The 17,891-nt window shown below is 37.5% G+C and overlaps 1 protein-coding gene across 1 annotated transcript in view; it reads left to right on the plus strand.

Annotated features, from left to right (window-relative positions):
* The window catches only part of Dok6 (docking protein 6), a 178,544-nt gene that overhangs the window by 71,264 nt on the left and 89,389 nt on the right, over positions 1-17,891 (plus strand). The window contains exon 5 of the mRNA XM_013018903.1: positions 4,146-4,335. Coding sequence (XP_012874357.1) covers positions 4,146-4,335 — 190 coding nt within the window. The remainder of the gene's footprint in view (positions 1-4,145; positions 4,336-17,891) is intronic.

The raw sequence follows: 17,891 nt of genomic DNA on the forward strand, positions 1-17,891 counted from the left end.
TTGTTCTATTTTAGGACATTATCACCAGATGAGTAGTTTCCTTTCAATTCCTTAGGCTACTTGGAAATGGCTGTTTGTTTGTTTGTTTTGTCCTTTATAATGGCAGCATTTGTTTTCTCTGTGTGTGTGTGTGTATGTGTGTATGTTTGTTTGTGTGTGCACTCACACGCGCATGTGATACCGTACCAAGGCTTAGACTCAGTGCTTTATAATCCCACTCAGTTTTCTTGTATATGGCTGACACTCTATCACTTATTCCAGGTCTCCCCACTGGCATTTTAATGGTTAATTGGAGATAGAGTCTCTTGAAGTTTTAAACTTGGGCTGGCTTTGAACCTCCTTCTACCCACCTCAGCCTCCTAAGTAGCTAAGACTATAAGCATGAGCCACCAACAACTAAGTATGATGGTGCCTTATTCTTGATCATATTAAACCAAATATACTTGATTATCCATATTTTGGTGCATTGTAAATGATCTGTCTTATACCTTCTTTCTGTATTCTTTGCCTTCTTTGGTTCCACCTGGCGTAGGGTCTCCCTTTCCAAATGGTCATGCATCATTTGCAGTTAGATTAATTTATTGAAGCAGATGTTAGGAAATAGTTACTTTTATTACTGTTGTACAGAGAGGTTACAATTGCCTGTCGGGTTCTGAGTACAACGTATCTTGTTCTCTCCATTCTCCTCCTCCCATGTTTTTTTATATGCTTGCTTCATCCTTAGAGAATGGAGAGTCACTTTCAACAGGATTGGTTTCTGTACTACTTTCCAGGCCATATCTTAAAATGGGTTTCACAGATTAATAACCTCAGAGGAGCCAGGCGCCGGTGGCTCACTCCTGTAATCCTAGCTACTCAGGTGGCTGAGACCTGAGGATCACAGTTCAAAGCCAGTCTGGGCAGAAAAGTCTGTGAAACTCTGATCTCCAATAAAAACAACTAGAAAACCGGAAGTGCTGCTGTGGCTCAAGAGGTTGAGCGCTTGCCTTGAGCTGAAGAGCACAGGGAAAGTTCCCAAGCCCAGAGTTCAAGCCCCACAACCAACCAAAAAAAAAAAAAAAAATCTCAGAGGAGCAGCCTCATACTCCCTTGGGAATAAGTAGAACCCAGATCTACCAGAAATATTAAGTGTAGAGGGATCTCAACAAAGGGTTCTTAACTTTTAAAAGTGACAAGATTTAACAGTGTTTTTACATTTTCTTCATGAAGATAGATACACACACACACACACACACAATCATTTTAGAAGCGCTCTGTTCACCTCCACCATATTGAAATAGACTTTCCAATGAAAGGCTTAACAATTTTTAGTAAAACACTGTGTTTTTACAAAAAAAGAGAGAAATAATTTGTTCATAGTGAAGCAGCAGGATTCTTTTCTCACAATAATAGAATCTGGTGAAAAGCAGGTATGTGAAATAATATGCTGCCTCTCTCTTTATATCCTGATGGATTAAATTAATCTGAAATCCTTGAAAATTAGGCACTAGGGGATAATGCATTTTGAAAATTGAAAATAATATTTTTAGGATAATTTCTTTCAAAAGTTGCAAGGTAATGGCATAAAAAAAGAACGGAGAATTCTAAACTGTGACACGAAGAAATTAATTGGAGGTGCTAGGATAAAAAATTCCCAGAGAAAGAAAAAGTAGATGGCAGAAAGAGAGAACGAGGTGTGAAAATAAATGTTGCTTGTTTTGCACAGCTTAGAGTTCAGTCCCAAAGAAACTCCTTCAGGGTGAATTAGCCAATCACATTTTATTTGGTTATAAAGGTACCTCTGTGTTTTTTAATCTCTACAGCCCTATATTATGTGAATCTTATAAAATTCACTTGTTTATTATTTTATAACTGTCTCTAGTGTCCTATATAATGTTTCTACTCTTCCCTTGTTTTTTTTTTTCTATTTGCATGCATTGGTGGTAGAAAAGGGTTTCATTGTGGTATTTCCGTACATGTTTGCAATATATCAAATTCTGCTCATTCCTCCTTTAACATTACTTCTTAAAACATTCTTGTGTACTATTACTACTCAGTTTTATCTTCTAACATTGGAGTAGACAGACATTTCAGGGAAAATCACAAGGTCTTCTGGGTTCTCCTCCGGGCAGTATGTCATGTACCACCATCCTGTGAAGGACACTTCATGTCAAGGTTATTTTCGCGTGTTCTGCATAGTAAATAGCGAGCTCTGATCACCAGTGGTCAGCATAGCTGTAAGCAGCAGTACTTGTTGGTTAGTGGTGTTTTATTATTTCGACATTCTGGAAGAAGTATTGTTTCTTAGTATCTGGGCAAGGGTTTACTTGACTGTTTCAGACTGGCATTGGTGTTGGGGGGCAAGGGAGTAAAAGGGCAGCATTTTCCTCACTCACGTCAGATTCCACAGAAATCTAACTGATGCAGTGAGAAGCATTACATGCCAGTGGAATATGATTAACGCAAATGGAGAGGCTACATTTCAGCAACAAGGGTCTTGACCAAGGAAATATGGCCAAGGGTTATTTCTGTTCCTGGATCAACCCACTGGATTCACCTCTCATTCATACTCTGATAGCAAGTTGTGCCCCTTGAATTTAATATAGGCAGTCCCTTGGGCGTGGGAATAACTCTGGGAACAGAGATGAGGGGTGCTGTGTCTGTGCTTTCCCAGGCTGCACGCATCCAACACTTTTAAGACATATGGAATATATATGTGGACTTTTTCTTTCTCCATTGTGTGCTCTAAAATCGACCTCCATGCATCTTTTCCATAGAACATAAATGAGAAATCCATGTGCATATCCGTTTCATGGGTCAACAGCCTGATCCTGTCCAAAGGTATTCACACTTTTGTTTAAACCTGAGCTGTATGGCTCCTAAAGTCTAAGCTTTCCTATAACCCATTTGGAATCTGAATATTGTTTTGTTTGTTTCTGGCAAACTCTTTAGATGGTAAGATATTCCCCAGATAACAGATTATAGACAGTTCAGCTGCACACCAGCAGGCTTTCACATTTAAGCTCATGAAGTTATGGTAGATGATAAAACATTCCCAAACATATCAATCCTATTCCAACTACGGCAGCATTGCTGTGCCTATCAGAATGATTAATTCAATGGTCCTGCCTCTAAAGTCATCCTTGAAATCAAATAATAACTCACAGAGCCACCTTCCGGTAGCTCATTAACTTTTGTGATCATGGTTCTCGTGTTCTTTTTTTTATGTCTTCAATGTTTACATTCTATATTCATTGTGGAATAATTTATTCTATTCATACAGCTAGCCAATATTCATTGATCACTTACTATAAACTGAGAATATGGTTCTAAGAGCTAGAATTTTTATAGAGTACTTCATAGATTATATAAAGTTCTTTACTTCCTGGAATTTACAAATCTTTTTTGCATTTCAAAATTAAATAGGAATCAAGGCTACAGAAGCTTCCAGTAGCCTTTGAGACAGGAAGAAAATTGCAAACCAAGGATGAGAATTGTGCCTAACAATAGTATATTCAGTCATAAATCCATAAAATCCAGGAATTGAATAAGTTATCTATTTTTATTTTCTTTGCAATGGCCATTTCTGAAGATCTGCAAAAGGCAGTAATGTAGCTCTACAATTATCATGTGTTGAATTAGACCATAGCGGCGGTCTATTTTGAGATACAAACGGAATGGAGTGTTCAGTGCTCCAGTAGCTAGTGAGTCATTGTGATGGCGCACTAAATACTTCATGTGGCAAACTTGACATTGAGTCAGTGCTCCCTTAAATAGAGAGACTAAGGCATTCCTCGCAGGAACTGCAGCTACGATGTCTGCTTGAATTGTGTGAAGAAGCAGTTAAGCACCATCTGGGCAGAGACTCTTCCTAGCTTTTATCCCTTTCCTCCATCAGTTTAACCACTTCATTCTCACTGTGGAAAATGCATACAAATGAAAGCTGTAGAAAGGGTGAGTGAATGGCTTAAAGATGGGGGGGGGTACTTTAATGAACTCCTTTGCTGACACAAAGTAGGAAGTAGTCATGTTTTGCAGCGTGTGCCAGTGTCAACCAAGGACATGACCGTGGCTTCTGATGTCGGTAGGGTACAAATAAGTACAGCACTGCTGTCCACAGTAGGGCGCTTGGTGTTTAATCCTTTCCATCCTTTGTTTGTCTGCAGAACGATTCAATGTGTATCTTATGCCTACGCCGAATCTGGATATTTATGGTGAATGCACAATGCAGATCACTCATGAGAATATCTATCTCTGGGATATCCACAACGCCAAGGTCAAACTGGTGATGTGGCCTCTCAGCTCCCTGAGGAGATACGGTCGGGATTCCACGTGGTTCACCTTCGAGTCGGGCAGGTAAGCTGGGCTGCAGCAACCAGTGCAGGGGTGCCGATACGTGCCACCCAATGCAGGGGTGCCGACACCCTCCCAGAAGGGAAGTTGTGCCCACTGTTGGGGGGGTATCGCCTGCAAAAGTTTTAAGAAATGTTTTTCTTCTGGATAGTACTAATACCATGATAAACTTTGTAAGTCTGATTGAGGGTGAATTACCCCAAACTACTCTTACCCTAGCATTAAACTATTTCAATACTGCAATACAGCTTGCAGAATGATTATAATACTCATTTTTTAATGGATCCTCCTATTAGGATACCCATAAAATTAAATACACCCTCACACTTATTATGGGTTTTTTAATTTCTTATAAGCAAACAATATAATTTTTAATTATTTAAATATTACCTTGTTTCAGTTTAAGATAAGTTTATTTACGCAGATGTTTATGATAATAATATTCATAGTTAAGTCAAACATTAACTCAAACTGACTAAAGGAAGGTTGACGAATCCAGTATTTATGAAATGTGTAACTCAGATTTTATAGCTACTCTATGAAAGCAAATTTGTTGATTTCTTCAGTATAGCATACGGTTGGAATCCATAAATGCCTGAAACAAATGCCTGATTTGCAGTTATTATTCATAGACATGGACTTAGATACAGGCTACAGCTAACGTTTTATACATGGTGGCCCCTTGTAATGACTCAAAAGAAGGCTTGGATTTGGGGTTTTATTTTTGAAGAAAACATTTAATGTGTCAATCTTCTCACGGGAGATATGTTTAACACAGCTTAAAGTGAATTCCTGGTCCTAAAAGGTAATTATTAGTGAGGAGGCATTGCACTTGCTATAGCAATTTTAAGACATAACTTTCTTCTTACAAAGCTGTTAAATATTTATTCAAGGTCAGATTCTAATAATATCCATGTAGGCAAGTTAAATGTCTTTTAAAATTTTAAGGAAAAAAAAAGGAAAGCCTAACCTGTAGTAATTATCCCAATCTAGAGTACTTTTACATCGAGAAATATTAAATTTCCTATGACACTTATTTCTCCAAAGAACCTTGGATGCTGCGTTTTCTTGTGTTTGTGAACTCACTCAACTATTTCTATCTGACTGAATATTGGGAGTATAAAAGTAATCATATTCTGCATAACTACTTAGATATAGAAACTTGTATAACCAAGTAAATATTTTAGACAATGAGCTATTTCAAAATATTAGAGAATGAAAAAGGGATTTTTAAAAAAACATTCAGTCACCTAAAACCCACAGTACATTTTCTGTTGGCCTTAAAAGTTAGTGTGATACATAGAAATGAGGTAACTTTGTTTGCTTGCTGCTCCCAACAATGAGGAAGGTAATTACCCAGACGCCCTCCTCTGTACCTGACTCCTGAATACACATACCTGCTTTTCTTTTATGTAGAACAATGTATCCACTTTACCTCACATAATTTTAATAGGCTTCTATTCAAGATTTTAAGTAATAAAAGGAGCTTTCCTCTTAGTGGTTATTCAGAATTTTTACCCACTTAAACCTGCCCAGTTTAGGTTTTTCTAGTTTCTTTTCCATTCATTTTTATTAGCATAAATTAATTGTGCAATAAGGTTTCATTGTGATCTTTCCATATATGCAAATAATGTCCATCACTTGGGTCCATCCCCTTTATTGCTCTTTCTATTTAATTGTATTTTTATTATCTTTAAATGGTTTTACACAGGGGGTTACAGTCAAGAAATCAGCTTATAAGTATAATGAATCATGACCAATGTCTCTCATTTCGTCATTCTCCCCATCCTTCCAAACCAATGCTTACTCTGTTTTCCAAGTTTCATAGGACATACATAGAATGTTATGACTGCATTCTCCTTCCTGTTCCTCTCTTCATTCATCTCCCTCCCTTCTCTTGATCTTCCCCTCCACCTTTCGAGTAAGTTTTCTGGTATTCATTTTTTCTGGACAGTGAGTTAGTTTTCAAAGGAATTAAACCATTTGAATTCTCTCCTGCATATACCATACTTTGATTAATACATTTGCGTACATTTGCATGTGACCCTATATGTATTTACTTGTATATTCATAAATTAGTTCTAGCTTCCACAAATAAGAGAAAACACTAATCCTTTTGTCTCTTTGAGAGTAACTTCATTCGATATATATTTTTTCAGATCCATTCATGCTTTTACAAATGATGTAATACCATTAATCCTAATGAATGAGTAAAACTCCACTGTTTATTTATTGCACATTTTCTTGATTCGTTCATCCATGTAGGGGCATCGAGCTGTTTCCATACCTTGGCTATGGTAAATAATGCAGAAAGGAACCTGGTTGTGCAAGGGGCTTTACTATATTGTAATCTTTTTTTTTTTACTGTGAAAATACCATACAGAGGGGTTACAATTACATGGACAAGGTAATGAGTACATTTCTTATCAAGCATTGTAGCCTCCTCCTTTGTTTCCCCTTCCCATCCATTCCCATCCCCCACTCTCACCCCGGCCAAAGTTGTATATTCGTTTTTTTGACATAACTTTGTAGCAATGGGTCCACCTGTATTCCTATTTAAATTATCTGTTTTTTCCCTTCCTCTCCACAAATTATACCAACATCATACAATGAAAGCAGGGGTTATACCGTGGGAGAGGGACATACAAAGCAACAAAGAAATATCTTATAAATATGTTAGAAACAATTGCAAGAAAGAAAAAAACATTTGAATCCTTATCTTGGGGTTCTTTTTACCTAACATCAACTTATCTGACTGTTTCTGCTTGTCTCAGACATGTACTAGTGATTGCAAATAAGGGAAACCATAGGATCTATGTTTCTTTGGGCCTGGCTTACTTCACTTAATATAATTTTTTCAAAGTCTTTCCATTTCCTAACAAATGGAGCAATGTCATTCTTTCTGATGGAGGCATAGAATTCCATTGTGTATATATACCACATTTTCTTGATCCATTCATCTACTGAGGGGCATCTGGGTTGGTTGCATATCTTAGCTATGGTAAATAATGCTGCAATAAACATAGTCATGCTGGTAGCTTTAGTATGGTCTTGTTTGTGATCATTTGGGTAAATGCCCAAAAGTGGGATTGCTGGGTCATAGGGGAGCTCTAGGTGGAGTCTTTTGAGGAACCTCCATACTGCTTTCCAAAGTAACTCCATTCGTAGTAGCCCCACAAAAAATAAAATTCCTAGGAATTAACTTAACCAAAGAAGTGAAGGACCTCTATGATGAAAACTTTAAAAACCTGAAAAAGGAAACCAAAACAGAACTTAGAAATTGGCAAAACCTCCCACGCTCCTGGATTGGAAGGATCAACATTGTGAAAATGGCAATACTTCCCAAGGCTATCTACAAATTCAATGTGATACCTATCAATATTCAACGTCATTCTTCAAGGAAATAGAAGAGGCAATCCAAAAATTCATAGGGAACAATAAAAGACCCCAAATAGCAAAAACAATACTCAACAGAAAGAACAGTGCTGGAGGAATATCAAAACCAAATTTCAAACTCTACTACAAAGCCATAGTAATCAAAACAGCTTGGTACTGGCACAAGAACACCTCAGGACCAATGGAATAGAATTGAAAACCCAGAAATGAACCTACAGACCTATAGCCATCTAATCTTTGATAAGGGAGTTAAAAAAAAATAGAATGGAAGAAAGACAGCCTCTTCAGTAAATGGTGCTGGCAAAATTGGTTAATCACTTGTAGAAAACTAAAGCTAGATCCTTATATATCACCCTGCATGAGAATCAACTCCAAATGGATCAAAGACCTGGGAGTCAAAGCAGACACTCTGAAAACATCAAAGGATTGAATAGGAGAAACTCTAGGTCTCCTTGGCGCAGGCCGAAATTTTCTTAATAGAGACCCAGAAACACAACAAATCAAAGAAAAGTTGGACAAATGGGATTGCATGAAAAGCATGCAAAGCTTCTGCTTAGCAAAGCACATAGCTAGCATAGAAAGCCCATGGATTGGGAGAAGATCTTCACTAGCCATACAACGGACAAGGGTCTCATATCTAAAATATACCTGGAACTCAAAAAATTAAATCCCCCAACAACAAATCTTCAAAGAAACAACTGCCCAATAAATAAGTGGGCTAAAGACTTAAAGAAAAACTTCTCTAAAGAGGAAATAAGGATGGCCAATAGACATAATGCTCAATCTCTCTAGCCATAAAAAAAAAGAAAAGCAAAACAACATTGAGATACCACCTCACCCCAGTTAGAATGATTATAATCAAGAACTCTAATAACAACAGATGCTGGAGGGGACATGGACAGAAGGGACCTTACTGCATTGTTGGTGTGAGTGTAACTTGTTCAACCACTTTGGAAAGCAGTATATTGTAATCTTTTGGATGAATGCCAGAAGCAAAATTGCTAGATCATAGGGTGATTCCATGTTTGCTTTATTTTTTTGTTTTTGAGAAACCTCCAAACTGTTTTTCTAGCATGTTTAAACAAATTTACTTTCTTACCACCAGTGGACTAGGGTTCTTTTCCCCTGCATGCACGCCAGCATCCGTTGTTTTTTGTATTCTTCATGATGGTCCTTCTCGCTGGGTGACATGAACTGTTTTGATTTACACTTCTTTTATGGCCAAAGACACTGAACATTTCTTCATGTGTCTGTTGATCATTAGTAGGTCTTCTGAGAAATTTCTGTTAAGATTGTTTGCCCATTTGTTAATTGGGTTGTTGATCCTTTTTTTTTTTTCTTCCCGGTCGTGGGGCCAGAACTCTGGGCCTGGGCACTGTCCCTCAGCTCTTCTGCTCAAGGCTAGGGTTCTACACTTTGAGCCACAGCACCACTTGTGGCTTTTTCTGCTTATGTGGTACTGAGGAATTGAACCCAGGGCCTCATGCATGCAAGGCAAGCGCTCTACCACTGAGCCACCTTCCAGCCCAGTTGTTGGTTCTTTGAGGGTTTAGCTTCTTTAGTTCTTTGTACAATGCTGGATATTAAACATTGTGTGGCAAAACTCTTCTCCCATTCTGCAGGCTGTCTTTTCACTATGTCTTTGCCATATGGAAACTTCTTAAACTGATGCAATCACATTTATTAACTCTTTATTTCCTTTGCTGAGCTCCTAGAACTTTACTCAGAAAGTTCCTGCTTGTGCCTGAGAAATTCTGATGTTTCCTTAACTCTTTCCTGTAGTAGTTACATTGTTTCAGGTCTTACATTGAGGCCTTTCCTCCATTTTGAATTGATATTAGTACAGGGTGACAGATAGGGACATAGCATAAGTATTTTCTCATGTGGATATCCAATTTTCACAGCACCATTGGTTGAAGAAGCTGAATTTTTTTAAATCCTGTTTTGGGTTCATTTATCAAATAATAATTGGTTTTAGATCTGTGGGTATATTTCTGGGTCTTGTACTCTTTTCCATTGGTTCTCATGCCTGTTTTTGTGCTAGTACCAAGCTGTTTTTATTACTATCGCTCTATGTGTGATGCTTGAAGTGAAATTTTATACCTCTGACACTATTTCTTTTTTTTTTTTAATCCGGGATTGCTTTTGTGATTTAAGACTCATATGAAGTCTTGGATTGTTTTCTCTATCTTAGTGAACAGTAACATTGATATTTTGATGGCTAGTACATATAATTCATTGATTGCCCTTAGGCAGTACTGCCATCTTCACATTAATTTTGTCAATCAGAAAAGTGGAAGCTCTTTTCTTTCTAATGTCCTCAATTTCTTTCTTCAAAATTTTGTTTCTTAATTGCAGAGATCTTTCACTTTCTTGGTTAGATTGATTCTTAGATGCATTATTTTAATTTTTTGAGACTTTTGAAAACAGAATTGATATCCTGATTTCATTCTCAATCTTCTCATTGTTGGCATACAGAAAATCTACTGATTTTTGTGGGTTGATTTTATACCATGCTACTTTGCTAAACCTGTTCATCAGTTGTAGAAGTTTAGGGATGGAATCTCAAGGGTCCTTTAAATACAGGATCATGTCATTTGGATACCCTTTATGTCTTTCTCTTGCCTTATTGCCCTGGTTAAAAACTCCAGTACATACATTGGAAAAAAGGGGAGAAAGTAGACACCCTTGCCTTGCTTCTGATTTAAGAGGAAATGGTTTCTCTTTTTCACCATTTAGTATGATGTTGACTATAGGTTTGCCATAAATGGCATTTATTGTATTGAAGAATGCTTTGTCTATTCCTATCTTCTCCAAAGGTTTTACCATAGAAGGATGATAGATTTGCCAAATGCTTTTTAGTATCTATTAAGGCATTAGTGATTTTTTTTAGTTTTTGTTTCTGTTAATGTGTTGTATCATACTTATTGATACCCATGCACTGAACCATCCTTGAATCTCTGGTATAAATCCTGCTTCATCGTAGTGTGTTTTGGGGCTGGGGGGGTTGTTTTGTTTTTGATTAGTTGTTAAATTTGGTTGACAAGTATTTTTTGGAGCCCTGCATCTGTGTTCATCAAAGGTCTTGTTCTATAGTTCTCTTTTTTTTGTTGAGCTACTTTCTAGTTTGGGATTAAGTGTAATGCTGACTTCATAAAATGGATTTAGTAGTTTTTCCTCCCTTTCTGTCCATCTTCTTAGAATCTCACTATTGCTCTTTCTTAATCCCCATAATCTTAGTTTCTCTTTAAAATTAGGTTTTAGTGGATGTAGTTATGCTCTTTTCATATATATATATATATATATATATGTATATATATACGTATATACATATATATATATATATATAATATACTTTGATTACATTCACTCCTACTGCCATTTTGTCTCACTCCTCCTTCCCAGGGATTTCTGTAACCAAACAGTACCTTGTGTATAATCATGTATTTAATATTATAATTATTAATTTTATTTTTAATTTAAATTTTATATTTTGGTCAATTTGCCCTACTTATGAACATATTTCATATAGTTTGTGCTCTTTAAAAGATACTCTATAGAAAATGAAATGACAAGTTAAAGCTTGGGAGGAAATTTATAAAATCTTTATCTAACAACTTTGTTATATCCAAAATCCATGAACTGTTCTTGAAACCAAAATTAGAAGATACATATCTCATTAATTAAGTTATTAATTATTAATTAAATTAGCTAAGTTAATAACAGAATGTGCGCTGACAGGAAATACTTCCAAGAAAAGTTGCTCAGTACTTTGAGGAACCAGCAGCCATAAAGTCACAGATCCCACCATATACCCCTTCCTACCAAGAAGATTTAAATACACACACACACACACACACACACACACACGTGTATGCATATATACTGCTAACATGGATGCTGAGATCTGAGAAGGATGAGATATGAGAATGGAGATTCTAAGCCAGCTGGGGCAGGAGAATCTGTAAGATTCTTATCTCCAATGAGCCACCAAAAAAGCCAAAAGTACAACTTAGTCTTAAGTGTTAGAATGCTAGCCTTGAGCAAGAAAGCTCATGGCCAGCACCCAGAAAAAAAAAAAAAAACTTGAAAGCAATCCAAATGATGATCAGTATGTAACTTGGTGGCTAAATCACAGTAAGTAGTAAAATGAGATAGTATCCACGAATGGTTCACAAAGAGAGTGAAACTGGAAAACATTTTTCTGAGTAATATGTTGGATTACATTTATAAAAATTCTACATAAAGTGAATTTGTAGTGACAGAGAACAAACTAATGTTTGACCTGGTGATGGGAAAGTGGAAGATCAATTACAAATGGACACATGGAACATTTGTCTGTTGAAAATGTTATACATCCTGAAAATATAAGACATTTTACTGCAGAAACTAATAATCCAGGAGGCAGTACATGTGTTAACTAGATCTGTTCCTCTGTTACATAATGCATGTATATCCTAAAACAGCAGGTTGTATGCAATTAACATATACAAATTTTACTTTTAAGATAAATTTCAAGGGTTTTGAGATTTTAGTTGTAGAATACTTGCCTACCATGCAAAAAGCCCTGGGATTATTCTCAATTTAGCATAATAAATAAAAACAATAATAATAAGCAAAGTTCTATACCTTGACATTTGTGTAAAATCATTAAAATGTTCACTAGATGCTGATATATAACATTATATGAAAATTTTACTCCAAAAGTTTCTAATACAAAAGTCATGGCTGTCTGACAATTAACTTTTATAATCTAACACCTTCTCTGGAAAGAACGGTGCCAAAGGAGAGAGAATCCTCTAGCTTTCTCTGCACAGAAAGCTGTGGCACAACAGGAAGTTCTCTATCCCTAATCATGCATGATAAGATCAAAATCTGTTTTCATAACCTGGTGAACTTTCACGTTTTCTTAATAAATCACCATTTTTCTTAGTATTGAGATTTTCCATTACTTTATATTGTGTACTTTTAAAAGTTTATACACACCATTGAGGAAGAAGTAGAAATGATTAAAATCACTTACAATATCTTGAAATAAAAGCTTTTAATGTTTAATTTTTTCATATTTCTGTCAAATGTAGTTTAAATGAATATGTATATGTATATATATATATGATTCTTACTCTGTTTCCACTTAAAATGATGCTGAAAGCAAATACTTGATTCCTTTAAAATTGAGATTACAGTGTATGCATGTTATCTAAATACACAGCTATACCCATTATTAATTTTATGTTTAAATGTTTCCAAAATGAACTATAAGTCAGGCTGTACTGACCCTCAGTGAAAAGATGTATACATCTCTGATTGTGTTCTTGATAAAACTTTTTAAAAGAATTACTTGGTCAAAGGACATAAACATTTGTAAGATTTTTACCATGTAGCAAAGAGGTGTCAAGAAGAATGCAAAGAGCCTTCCTTGTCCCTATAAATACAGACGTTAAGAGGATGACTGAAGGTATTCTTTCCTGATGAAGCAATTTGGAATCTTACTATATTTTTTATGTTTGCCTTTGAGATTGAAAGCTATTTTTTTCATATTTATTATCCTTAACTAGTTATCCAAAAGAGTTGTCACTTAACAAGGCAGTTTATGAATACAATATATCTTTTGTGCACACTTTGTGTCCCTAAGTTTCCAGATTGAGGTGTCCTTAGACTTGGAATGACTGGGATGTTGACCCTAATTTTGTGTATCTGTTTTGTGAGTCCTGCATGGTCTCACGTTTGTTGAAAAGGGACAAGGGTGGGGGTTTTGTTTATGCTGCACACAGAGAATGCTGATGGGCTGTGTGTTAGCTGGACCAGGAGGGGTGGCAGCAGAAGAGATAAGGCTGGCCTTTGTGTATGGACAGATCTGTGGGTACAGCTCAGAAGACCTCCATTTTCTGCATTTTATTAGTTCATTACACAGCACAACTCTTGGATATGAATTCTTAGATTTAAAAGAAAAATCTTGCATTGTCTGTGTCTTTGGAAGGTAATAAAATGGGATGTGTCAAAACACTCTTTTCTCCCTAGCAGACTTTTTCAAATACATGGACACATTTCTACTGTTACTCCTCAGACGTAGACATGAACAGTAAGCTCCAGACCGTTGGCTCCTGCAGAGATAGAGCTCATCAATCGCCCTTTTAATTATGATCATACACTGTAAGCCTCAGGAAGCACACGCCCAGGTGAGGCTGGAAGGGAATAAGGACCACTGAGATGTAGAAATGAGCAGTAGGGAATGGATCATTGATTCCGGAGGACATAGCTCATCAATCGCCCCCTTAATACCCATACACTTCAGGCCTCCAGGATGACACGCACAGGTGAGGCTTAGGAGATGAAAGTCTGTGAAGCTTTCCACGGGAGATGAATTGAGTCTTCCATCCGCCCAGCACAGTGGCTCGCTTCCCAGGATTTTTGACTTTGCATTTAAAGAGGAGGAGAAAAAAAAAAACCAATCTGCCATGCAAGCTCATTCTCTGAAAATATCCCAAGTTTATCCGCCCTGTAGAGCAAGTGAGAGGACTTGTGATTATGTACAATTGTATCCTGTGAAAGACAAAACTACTCCTTAAACTGCTGGAATGGCATTTTTCACTTCACATAACCTCATAAATATCGTAAGCAAATTCAAGATGAGTTCAGATGCCTGCATGACAAAAACACAAGTAAGTCTAAGCCCCCGTTATAAAGTTCTTGTTTAAGACACACTCATATATGCATCACAATGATTCCTATAAGAAAATTGGTGTTGAAAATGCACGGCTCAGTAACTTTGCTACTACTGCCTCTATTTAGAAGTCTTGAGAAGATCTAGTTACTGATTTGAAACACATTAATATGCAGTAAATATAAATGGGCTTCATTGTGAAATTTACAACATAGCCATTTATAATGCTCTTTGAAGAAACTTGTCCCATCTATACATTGCTCTTTCTTAACCCTTTTCCTCCCTCCCTCTCTCTCTTGAGCAGTGTTTGTTGAGTTTCAGTGTGCAATTTGATGCATATTTAAAATGTGCTTCTGTGATAGTCATCTTTCACCTCTGTCTCTTTCCCTGCTTCCCCCCACTAACAGTGTTGTTGCTCATCTGTGGTGTCGAGACCCCTTGTAGGTCTAGTTTCCACATATGAGCAAAAAATATTTTCATCTTTCCAAGTTTGGCTTATCTCACAACATAATGATCTTCACTTACTGATTTGTGACGATTGGAAATGTAAGATAGTATAAAATATTACAATATAGTCCCTGTGGGAAGAGGGTTAATTTCTATTAACACAAAATGCTATGTGTTGGCTGATGCTGTGATGTCCTGGACAGGCATACTTATCTTCTAAGCCTTCTTCACCAGGTGTACAAACAAAAACCTCCTTTCTCTCATTTCTGCCATTGGACAGCAAATGAAAGGAAAGATGAAGTAGAGGGATCTGCAGTGTAGTATGCAATCATAAAAAATGCATAACAGATCACACATGAATAGAAAATATGCCTTGTATGTGTGTTTATATGCACATGCATGTACGTATGTTTGTATGTACACACGTTGCACAGGTTGATGGGCCTTTCTGAAGGTCTTCAGACCAGAAGTATTTTGGATATCAAAGTTGTTGGGATCTTTTTCAGATTTGGGGACATGTCCATAGATGTTACCAAATGAGCATCTCTAATCCAAGTATTCAAAACCAGACTTCTGAAGCTTTCAGATACTCAGCTTAAGGTTACTCAGATGGCTGAGGTGTGAGTTAGCAAAGCAATTTCTAAGATAGTCTCAGAATCTAACTCCTTTCAGGAAGACCAAAGTTGTCACTAGCATTACTTGTTCTTTTTTCACAATATTTTGTTTAGTGATCTATTTAGGGATCCATTTCTTCATAAAAAGAATTTATTTCTGTGACTCTAAGGTTTTCTTCTGACCTTTGGATTCCTGTGCCATACATCTATTTTCACTGAGTTGTATGTATATTTTTGACCGAGAATGCCATCCTGTTTTTTTAGACAGCAAGCAGAACCCTTGTGCTAAACTATTTCTTGACTGGAACAATTAATTAAACTGGATAATAATTAAGATCAGGAGTGGGGCACCAATATGACATATAATTCCACTGAAATGAGGAAATGTTGAGCATAGATAAAAGTTTCTAGCAGTCCTATCATGGTTACCGCCTGCCAACACCAATTGCTGTTCAACTAAGAAAGGATGAATAATGGTGAAATGCACCCCAGTTTCGGAAATGTCAATGTGTGAAACTGTGCGCCTCTGTTGAGTGAATGGCTCAGCTGTTCAGATAAAGGTGAATAGAAGTAGTTTCTCCAGAGTGGCGAGGCCCAGGGTTTTGGAGGGACACGCCGTCAGTCAGGACAGAGGCTGAGCATCTCTTCACATCACCATTTACCCCCTTGATTCGAGAGATCACTCTTTGATTTAATGACTATTAATAAAGTTTTGGAACTTTCTGAAAGAGAATTAAAAAGCCTGAAAGGAAGAACAAAACTGTCATTGTGTTCCCTGTAGACCAATTAGTGAAAAGCAATTCACATAGAAGTGTGTGTGGGTTCAATAAAAATGTATTGAACTTTAAAGTTAATGGAGCAAAAGTGAGATCAGAGCCTCCATTTCTTGGTAAGAACGGTTTCCTGAGGCATTTAATTAATGCTTTATTCTTGGGGGAAAAATTAGTTCTATTATTATCATAGTAAGAGATTTACCAAATTAGACACACCAAAAAAATCACCAAGTTCCTAAAAGGCTTAATCTTAGTGTCATTTCTTTGGAGATAAAGAAAAGATTGTCGATGCCCTGATACAAATTTTCACATCGGGGTCCCATGCCTTACCTATTCTATGTAGTTACAGCTCCAGTAGATACCCCACTTATTTTCTGGGCTACTTTTATTCATTCATCAAGCACTCCGATGAGAGCTAGAGAAATAAAGGTGAGAAACACACACACACACACACACAAAATCTCTGCCCTTCAGGCACTCACAGGATACTGAATTAACAGATCTGTGAATGATTATCTCATAATGTAGTGATTCTGATACAAGAATTCAAACACTGGAGACTTACTTATTCCGAGAATAGGTTAAGTGGTGCTGCGTAATTTAAAATATAATGCTACTATGATCCACAGATCCCAGTGGCTGAACGCACTCACATGATGCTGGTGAGGGGCTGGACAAATGGCCAGGTTCTCTGCATTCACAAGTCAGTCGAGGCTGCTGTAACCTTGAGGTTCAGATAGCTCAACAGCCTCTTCTGGAGCACCACACTGTCCGCGGGGGGGGGAGGTTCCTCCGTCCCCCTCCTCCTCTAGGTCTGAATTGGACATCATCGGGGGATGTTATCCTGAAGCACTACAAGTTTCCCAGACACCTGGTGCTCCCGGGTGTTAGGCTGGGAATCTCGGGGTGGTGAGTTAGCCATGCTGTGGTGGTGGGAGCGAGGTGGCAGAGTTGCAGCAGGACTCTTCCCTTGCTGTTTGTTCCATGGAAAGGTGAGCAGCCAAATTATAAAAGCAAAGGAGGCATTGCGGGTCAGAAAGATCCTAGACAAGAGTATTGACAGCCAATAATCATTGTTCAGTTAGGCTGTCAAGGATGGAGAGTCAACCAATTAGTCCAAAAGGTAGAAATGAATGTCTTCCAGAACACAGGGGCGCCAAAGAAGTTTGGGGTACCCAAGATTGTCCATTCTGTAGAGACAGAAATGGTGTTGACACTGTGGAACTAGCTGCCACTTCCATTCAGACCCCAAAGCTGTTCATCAAGGAAATCAGTTCCATATCTCTTTTCCCCCCAATAAACTAATCGGACAACATCCATTGTCACTAAAACCCAGCTGTAATGAACCTGGCAGTAACATTGGCAGTAACTCAATGATTAAGCTTTTAAACATTTAAAACAGTCCAAGGATCATCAGCATTTTTGGTTGCAGATTCCTGACAAGCCTTCCTCCCTCCCCCAGCCTCCCCCCTCTATCAGTATCTTCTAGAGTATGACCAGGCTGCTTCTGGATCTAATTTTAGTGGGTCATGTGTACCAGAGGTGGAAGTCACCCTTTGGAGAGGTTTTTTTTTTTGGGTCCGGTCGTGGGGCCTGAACTCTGGGCCTGGGCGCTGTCCCTCAGCTCTTCAGCTCAAGGCTAGCACTCTACCACTTGAGCCACAG

Source organism: Dipodomys ordii, unplaced genomic scaffold (assembly GCF_000151885.1).
Source record: "Dipodomys ordii isolate 6190 unplaced genomic scaffold, Dord_2.0 Scaffold43, whole genome shotgun sequence".
Classification (NCBI taxonomy): domain Eukaryota; kingdom Metazoa; phylum Chordata; class Mammalia; order Rodentia; family Heteromyidae; genus Dipodomys; species Dipodomys ordii.